Genomic DNA, 9,620 nt, shown 5'->3' with positions numbered 1-9,620 from the left:
AAAGGAGAATGAAGAACACCAAAGACACAAGGAAAGTATTAGCCCAAGAAACAGAAAGGGCCACATAAACCAGAGACTTCATCAGCCCGAGATCAGAAGAACCAGATGGTGCCCAGCTACCATCAATGACCTCCCTGACAGGGAACACAACAGAGAGTCCCTGATGGAGCAGCAGAAAGGTGGGGTGCAGAACTCAAATTCTAGTAAGAAGACCAGGCTTAATGGTCTGACTGAGACTAGAGGAACCCCGGAAAGCACGGCCCCTGGATTCTTTATCGGCCCAGAACTAAAACAATTTCTGAGGACAATTCTTCAGACAGGGATTGGACTGGACTGTGAGACATAAAGTGATACTCGTGAGGAGTGTGCCTCTTAGCTCAAGTAGATACAGGAGACCAAAGGGGCAGCTTCTGTCTGGAGGTAAGATGGGAAGGCAGAGAGGGTTAGGAGCTGGTTGAATGGACATGGGAAATCAGGGGGGGAAAGGAGGAGTGTGCCGTCCCAGAGTGGGGTGAGCAATTAGGGTCACGTAACAATGTATGTATAAATTTTTGTACGGGAGACTAACTTGAAATGTAAACTTCATTTAAACCACAACAACAACAACAAAAAAAACACAAAGATTCCATAGAAGAATCCCGATCAAAACAGGGAAAATGCAGAACAGAATTTCAAATTCTCATGGACTCTAGAAGTCCTGGAGCCATGGTGCCTGGATAAACCCCTGAAACTATTGCCCTGAGATAATCTTTAAACCTTAAACCAAAAATATCTCCTGAAGTCTTCTTAAAACCCAACAATAGTTTAGCTTAACTAGTAAAAGAATGTCTGCCTCAAGCATTATGCTTTTTTAAAAACTATATGGGATCAAAGAGACAACAACTCAAAAGATTAGATAGGAACTCTGGCGATGGGGCGGGCAGTGAGTTTATGTTTATGAGGGAAGAACAATTCAGAAAAGGAGGGTGAGAATGACTGCACAACTCGAAGAATATAATCAGTGTTACTAAATTGTACATGTAGAAACTGTTGAATTTGTGTATGTTTTGTTGTATATATTCTCAGCAAAAAAATAAAATGTAGGAGAAGAAAGATTACGGAGTCACTATGAGTCAGAATTGAGTTGATGGCACAAAACAAGCAGGATAAAGAGGTACATAAAATTAAAATGTCCAAAATGCCCTGCTTTCTTTCTTCTCACTTATGGAAGGCAGGGCATAATATTAGGAAATTAGGAGGAAATATGGTTGCCATTTCCTTGCAGCACGATTTTAAGGGTTGGTTGTTATCTTACAAGATTATTTTGATGACCATAGCTGTATAACTTTAACTCTGTATTAAAGCATAATATAACAAAACATATACCTACCGTAAAAGAAAAAAAAAAGAGGAAAGAAGAGGATCAAAGGATAGAACGTAGAACAGGTAAGGCACATCTAAAGGGACCAAGAAGAGAAGCGAGAGAAGGTACTTAAACAGGAGTAGCTAAGAATGTGGGAGAGAACCATCTCACAACCACCAAGGGAAAAAGAATTTGAAGCAGCAGCATATATAAGTGGCATCAAAAAGTAAAGAGTTGTTGAATGGGAAGAAGACTAACAAGAGGCCCTTAGATGTGGAAATTAAGAGACCTTTGAGAGCCCAGTTCTAGAGACATGCTGGAGGTGGGAAGACCTATTAAAAGGGCCTAGACACAATAGTCTTGGGAATAACTACATGTTAATGTCTGCCACAATGGTTGGCAATAAAGATCATTTATCGGAGACTTACTGCAGTGCAGTGAATTACTTAATATAACCCTTCTAGCCATAGCCTTTCTGACTCCCACCCAATGATTGGGTGGAACAACGCAAATAAGATGCTGATGGCCCACCAAGGGGATTGGACAGCTAGCTGCTAATGCAAATAAAGTGTGTGGAACTTGTGATGGTTAAGGTTACATGCCAACTTGTCTGGGTCATGATTTTCACTGGTTTGGCTGTTATGTAATGATGTAATCTGGCAGCTATATAACAATGTAGTCATCCTCCATTTTGTGGTCTGATGTAATTATCCTCCATTTTGTGATATGTTGTAAATCCTAGCCTCTCTGCCTGTGGTTATGGCCCTGTTTAGAAGTGAGTTGCCCACTATGTTAATGAGGCAGGATTAGGGTAGGATGTATCTTGAGTCACCGCCTTCCTAGAAGGTGTGACTTAGGACATCACCCTTACCACCCTTATTCCAGTCATACCCTTGCATTGCCTTGCTCTAGTAAGGGGAGTTTTCTTGAGGGTATGGTCTGTATCCAATATATATGAATGCTCTGACAAAGTTCTCTCTCTTGCTTTGGATCCTGCATCCAGCTCATCATCATCTGACCTCTGGTTCTTGGAACTTGAGCCAGCAGCCTATCATCTGACCTGATTCACCAGCTTCTACAGCCTTGTGAGCAGTAGCTTATCATCTGACCTGCCGATTTGGGTTCGTCAGCCCCTGCAACCATGTGAGTCAGGAGAAATCTCCAGCCTGACACCTGACCCACGGATTTGGGACTTGGCAGTCTCCACAACTGCATGAGCCATATCCTTGATGGTTTGTGAGTTCTGTGAGACACTGCAGTGAATTATGGAACCCAAAGACAGGAGGGAAAGTACTGAGGGGAGGAGGAGCAGTTGATGTTAGAGATGATGGATGGTACAACAATTTGGAAAAGTTGGACATTTGGGACATCTTTAACCTCCACCTCATAGGAACCAGCTTTGTGTTGATCCTTATAAAAGAAATCACTCACATTCATTCACCTGACTATGTGTCAAGCACTGCGCTAAGCCCTTCACATAAAAAAAAAAAAAAAAAAAGCCCATTTGGGAAAAACCTCTCTCCCTTTTACCTCCAACCTCTGCGCTCTGCACCGGGTCACCACCATCTCTTGACTTTATTGCAATGGCTTCTTAACTAATTTCCCTCTTCTGCCTTTACCCCCTTAAGCTTATTGTCAACACAAGAGCCAGAAGACCCGTTAAAACAAAGATTATGCCTTTCTTCTATTTAAAACTCTCCAATGCCTTCTCATCTCACTCAGAGTAAAAGCCTATGCCTTTATAATGGCCTTCAAAGGTCTTTACTGTTGTCAGCTGCCTTCGAGTTGGCCCTCGACTCATGGCGAGCCAATGCACAACAGGATCAGACTGTTGGTTGATTTTTTAGAAGTAGATTGCCAGGCCTTTCTTCCCAGTCTGTCTTAGTCTGGAAGCTCCACTGAAACCTTTTCAGCATCATAGCAAAACATCTTCCTCCACTGACAGAGGGCTGGTGGCTGCACATGAAGTGTAATGGCCAGAAATTGAACCCAGGTCTCCCGCATGGAAGGCAAGAATTCTACCACAGAACCACCACTGCTCCCTATAAAGGACTACAGAGCCCTATTTCATCTGATATCCATTCCTTCTCTGTTCTTACTCTACTCCAGTCAAACTGGCCTCCTTGCTCTTTTTCCAAATATACCAGGCACCATCCCACCTCAGGAGCCCTGGTGGTGTAATGGTTAAGAGTTCAGCTGCTAACCAAAAGGTGAGCAGTTCGCATCCACCAGTCACTGCTTAGAAACCCTATGGGGTAGTTCTGCTCTGTCCTATATGGTTGCTATGAGTCAGAATTGACTTGACAGCAACAGTTTTTTTTTTTTTTTAATCCCACCTCAGGGCCTTTGCATTTGCTGTTCCCTCTACCTGAATCTCCCTTCCCCCCAGATGTCTGCATGACATCTTACCTCCTTTAGTCTTTGCTCAAAGACCATCTTCTCAGGGAGGTCTTTACTGATCAATCTCTTTAAAATTGCAGCTCCCCTTTCTGCACCTTCAGTATTCTTATCCCCCTTTTCTGCTTGATTTCTTTCCATAGCACTAATCATGGTTTAACATAAGATTGATTTATTATTTTTCTTTTGCTATTAGAATGTCACTCCATGAGGGCAGAGATATCAGTTTTGTCCACTGCTGTATCCCTAGCACTTATAATGGTGCCTTGTATACAATAAACACTCAAGAAATATTTTTTAATAAATAACTTGACATTTTCAAAATAAGTTGTATGGTGTTATAATGCCTCAGGGCAATCACTGTGAACAATAATTATCATGTTACAATTATATACCACCTTGCCAAATGGTTTCAGATAATTCTCTAAAAGGGACAAATCTGAGATTTTTTTTCTTATAATACATCACTGAAAACTGAGAGTGTGTATAAGAATACCACCTAAGAGCATAAAGGTTGTTAAAAAAAAAAAAAAAAAAGGGCCAATACTTCCAGTCTCTTGAACATAAAGTCACTGGACTAGAAAAAATCTCAAATGGTTCTCTAAATCATTTCCTACTTTCAGACAGGCTTCACTGTATCCACTGTCCTACAGTCCTTCAGAAAAGGAGCTTTGCTAATCTCCTGTACAACCTCTTTCAGGAATTAACTAACCCATAATTAATTTGGTGACAAATTTGATAACAAATATGTTTCTGAAGCCTATTTTTTCATAGTCCTTTCTAAATATCAATACCTAAAATCCAGATTACCTAAAAATCAGGCTTGGGTTAGTACAGTAATTCCAGTTGCTGTTTTAAAGCATAATTATATCTGTCAGCCTGGAACTAAAGTTAACTGATAAATTTTTCTCCCCCTTCATTTGCTCTCTTGAAAGTAGTTGCCTGAACAATCCAAGAACTGTTACTGGACTTGAAATAAGAGTTTACTGTCAATATCATATAAGGTTTTAATAGTCCTCAGAATGCACTTGCAGGGCAATAGATCGCTTTTATATGGCCTTTCCCACCATGGTCTTGTGACTCCCACCAAATGACCAGGTGGGGCTATGCAAATGAGGTGCATGTGGACCACCAAGGGGACTGGACAGCTTGCTAATAAGCAAATAAGGTGCATGGCACTCTTGTGGGGGTGGGGCCAAGCAATTAAGGTGCACGGAACCCTAGTGAGGGGATTGGTCAGTATTGCCGTCCCACTATGCTTAAAATGAGCCATCCCAGAGGCGGAAAGGAGGGGATCTCAGTACCACCAAGAAAGAAGAGCTGGGAGTAGAGCGTGTCCTTTGGACCCAGGATCCCTGTGCTGAGAACCACCTAGACCCAGGAGACAAAGAGAGATATAACACCAGAGACTGAAGCAGTGGCTGAGGAAATGGCAGCAGCAGAGGCAGCAGAACCAGAACACTGGCAGGAGACGGCGCAGTGGGCTTCCCAGCCCACAGAGCAAGAAAGCTGAGTACCTTCAGGCAGAGCCTTACTGGTGGAATGGGGTGCCCCCAAGCACTTACTGGCAGAGCTAAAGAGCTTTGTAACACTTGCTCAAGCAGGGCTGAGGCAGAGCCGAGGGCCAGAGAGAGGTTGGCCTGAGAGGACAGGTGAGAAGAGGCTGTCCTGATAAAAGAACTGTATCTTGAGTGGTTCCTGATCTGGAATAGTAAGCTGTTACTTCCCTAAATAAACTCCTTAACCTGAGTATGGTCTGTGAGTTCTGTGTGGCCATTGCAACAAATTATCGAACCCAACAGAGAAGTAGAGAGCACTGTGGGAGGCATGGCTGGTTTGAGAATTGGTGAAAAGGTTGGAGGATGGCGGTGTGTCTGACCTCCACTTCATAGGAATCAGCTTTGGCCTGTTGATCTTGATTCTCCTTTCCTCTTGTGTAGTTAGGACGACTAACCGTTGCTGCTGCCACGCCATTTTTACAGCATCATTAGGTTAAACCCACAGCAACTTTAATATGCTGTCCTTTATATATTAACACGTTTATAATTCACAATCTTATACTGAGAGTTGTTTTCCCAATGGAACCAATGATTTGTACTCAATTCTGAAGCTCGCAAGAGCAAGCATTTGAAAAAGAGTGAAGGGCATTTGTAATCATGGAACAAAGAATCTTACAAAGTCTCAGAGCAATCGTTTTGACCAATAACTACCAATTATTTAATAATGAATCACATTACTTAGAGAAAATAAAGTTAACATTCGTATAGCTCTTAACACAAAAGTCCTACGTGCTGATATTACTCTTATTTTAGAGATATTCAACATCTTTCCCAAAGTCACAGGCTTAGTCACAGGCCGGTAAGTGCCACTGACGATTTCAAGTCGGTCACTCCTTCGCCAGCACTGCTTGGGAACTTCAAAGGACCAGAAAGGAATTCCATAATGGGAGTTTCTTAAACTGCAAAGAAACCAAACCACCTTTCCAGTTCAGGTAAAACGTTAACACTGCAACTCAGATACAGAAAAACAACTAAAAATAAACAACTCCAGGCTTTACTGAAATAGGAATAAGAAGCCACAACCATAAAAGACTCAGGACAAGTGGTACATGGCAAGAAGCTGCACCTGAGACGCTGCCAGCTGGGAGGGTGGGGCTCCCCCGCGCCAGCCCGGACTGCTGGGTCAGGGCACTCCAGGTCTGACAGGCCGAGCCCACTAAGTCTTCTCCCGGACGCCTGCGCTAGACTCCGCCCGGGCGTCGGGGCTGGCGGGAACCCACGCCAGTCGGAGAATACCTGCGCCAGGCCTCACTCCCGTCCCGCCGGGGCCCGCAGCCCGTCTACCGGCTCACAGCTTCCCAGCCCTGCTCAGCAGCGCTGAAACCCCAGGCGGAGGCTGACCTCACACGGGCGCGGGTTGACAGGACACCCTAGACCCGGGCCAAAAGGGGCCTCTAGGACCCCGCACTGGCCCCGCACACCGGTCAGGCGTCCATCCCTCCCGCGCCTCCCCAACTCCTCCGCAACCGGCACCTTCTCCTCATGGCGGTCTCTCCAAGCAGCCAGGCGTCGTGGTCCCCCGACCTACTCCACGAGGACCCAAGAGCAGCAACCACCCGCAAACACCGTCCACCTCGCTCCCCGTCGCAGGTCCGCGAGCCGTTGGGCCCGGCGGAATTTCAAACCAAGCCCGGAGGCGGTACAGCCCCGTGATTGGCGCCGGGACCCGTCGCTCCTCGCGAAACCCCGCCTTCACCCCGCCCCTCCGGAGGCGGGACTCGAGTGCGCAGTGAGATCCCTGCACGTCCGGATCCCGGCCGCGGATCTCGATTGAATGTGGGAAGCGTTGTAGACCCACGGGGGAGGGACGGCGCTGTCTGCGCGTGCGCTCGATCAAGCCAGTCCCAGTCCTCTTCCGTTCACCACGCCGTGGAATGGGACGTCCCTCTGGAGCCAACGACCTCATCGGAGCTCCACCCCGCCACGCACAGTTTTGATTTGAAGTGCGCGCCGCTTCCTGGGGGCCTCCGGCAGGGTGCGGAGAGCTTAAGGCTAGGAGTGGCGGGAGCGAGGATTAATACAAAAAGGCCTGGGGCTTTAACTGTTTCTCTCGCTCATCCAGGTAGCGAACTTATCTGTGGTGGGAATCTTTTCCAGATATAGGAAACTATAAAGGAGAAGGGAAAGAAACTGAGCCTTGCTTACGGGTGTGATGCTTTTCTAAACAAATTATCCCATTTAATCTCCACAACAATCCTGTTAGGTAAGTATTATCGCCATTTTACAGACAAGGAAACAGTATCAAAAAAGGTTTGAGTGATTGCCCAAGTCACAAGATAGGTAAATAAATGAAAGAGGTAACCTGAGCGTGGTTTTTTCTTTCAAATAAAAAAACAAAAACCCCAAACCTACTGCCATCGAGTCGATTCCGACTCATAGCGACCATATACAGGTTTATATAATTATGTGAAATTTTTATAACCCAAAATAGGCATCAAAGTGATTTTGTATTTTCTTTTTTCTCACTGAACATATGCTACATCCCTATATGCTTACATATCATATATTTCAGTGATTTATGGTTGCATAATATCTTGTGTGTAGATATTCCATAACTCAACTATTTTGCTATAAATATGAATATTTAGATTGCAATTTTTATGATAACGCTGAGATGAGTACCTTCATACATAAGTATTTGCATCTTGTATTTTTTTTTTACGATCGGTTTCCTAGAAGTGTAATTACTAATTCATAGGATTTGTGGTTTTAACGTTCTTTTCCAGAGAGATTGTATTTATTAATTTGCTCTCCCCACCGACCCTCACGGGAAGAGTATCCTCCTCATCTTACCCTCAGCAGTGCTGAATACTGCTATACCTCTTAGCTAGTTTTGTAGGAGAAAGTGGCATTTCCTTTGTAAATCAGCACTTGTTTGATTGCAACTGAAATTGCACATTTTTCATATGCTTATTGGCCAACTAACGTCTGTGAATTCTCATTTGCCTTTTCTGTGTAAGTAAAGAATACTCGCTTGCTTCACCTTCAGGACGATGTTTTTGTCACTCAGAAAAACTTCATTGGTGTTTTCAGTGTCTTTTAACTTGTTGGCATTATGACATTCACACCACAATAAAATGAACAGGCACCTCTTTTTAAATTTACTTGCAGTCTTTGTTGATGAACTTCAAAGGAGAGTTCATCAGAAAGCTTTAAGAATTTGTGATCTTCAGACATGTACTCAGGGCTAGCATTTTAAGTATCTAGATATAAAACAATTTTGCTATCATGTCCTTTATGCTAGTATTGAAGCTTAAAATAAAAGTCGTAGAACCTTTGGAAGATACCCATTCAGAGCATATACTCAGCATGTAAAACACTGTGTCATGTCTGCAGAAGACACTTTTACATGCTTCATAATAAAATTCCCCAGTAATCACAGCTTTCCTGTCATGGGAGCTCAGCTACCTGTCCTTTCATTTTAAATTTATCCATTTACTTAACAAACATTTATTATAGAGAATTGTGCTGAGGGATGGTGCCATTATCCCTCCTCTGAAGAAGCTCACGTACTAGTGGGGATAACTAACACATAAACATCATAAAACAGACCTATCTTGTCATTCGATGGCCATCCTTGCAAACAAGAGATTGGACGATAAAGAGAACTGGTAAAACAAGCCTCTGTTGTTGTTGTTAGGTCCCGTGGAGTCCATTCTGACTCATAGTGACCCTGTGTACAACAGAAGGAAACACTGCCCGGTCCTGCGCCGTCCTCACAATTGTTGATATAGTTGAGCCCATTGTTGCAGTCACTGTGTCAGTCCATCTCATTGAGGGTCTTCCTCTTTTTCGCTGACGCTCTCCTTTACCAAGCATGATGTCCTTCTCCAGGGCCTGGTCCCTCCTGGAGGATGAGCTTCTAGATGCTCCCTTTTTATAAATGAACTAATGTGCATAGGGATTTGAAGAAATAAAGGTTTTGGTATCTTAAAACTTGGCTGACTTCACATTTATCCACTGAATGCTTTTTGTGGTGCCTGCTCAATATGAATATTTTGTGTGATTCCTATCCAGTTTCTTTTTTTTCTTCCCATCAACATTGCAATATTTTAACTTAAAAAAAAAAAAAAAACCTTTTGAATCAATTAGTTTGGAATTCTGCTGAGAAGTTGTGTCACTTTACATTATTTTAAAGTTATTTAACTTTATTACATCACTCCCATTTTTTAAGCAAACATAAACTTTGGCCCATTTTACTGATTAGGTATCAAGGACAAGCTACAATACCCTAGTGTCATGTGCCACAATAGTGTGGCGCTCCTAGCTCCAACTTGCTGGTTTTACCAACAGACGTATTGTGAACTGATAATTATTTTATG

General features: G+C 43.5%; 1 protein-coding gene across 1 annotated transcript in view; it reads right to left on the bottom strand.

Annotated features, from left to right (window-relative positions):
- Positions 1–6,926, bottom strand: part of PRC1 (protein regulator of cytokinesis 1) — a 35,362-nt gene extending 28,436 nt beyond the window's left edge. Inside the window, exon 1 of the mRNA XM_023725950.1 lies at positions 6,772–6,926. Coding sequence (XP_023581718.1) covers positions 6,772–6,782 — 11 coding nt within the window. The 5' untranslated portion in view covers positions 6,783–6,926. The remainder of the gene's footprint in view (positions 1–6,771) is intronic.
- Positions 6,927–9,620: the final 2,694 nt, after the last annotated feature.

Source organism: Trichechus manatus, unplaced genomic scaffold (genome assembly GCF_000243295.1).
Source record: "Trichechus manatus latirostris isolate Lorelei unplaced genomic scaffold, TriManLat1.0 scaffold00009, whole genome shotgun sequence".
Lineage (NCBI taxonomy): Eukaryota > Metazoa > Chordata > Mammalia > Sirenia > Trichechidae > Trichechus > Trichechus manatus.
This window is presented reverse-complemented; position numbering and strand designations above follow the sequence as displayed.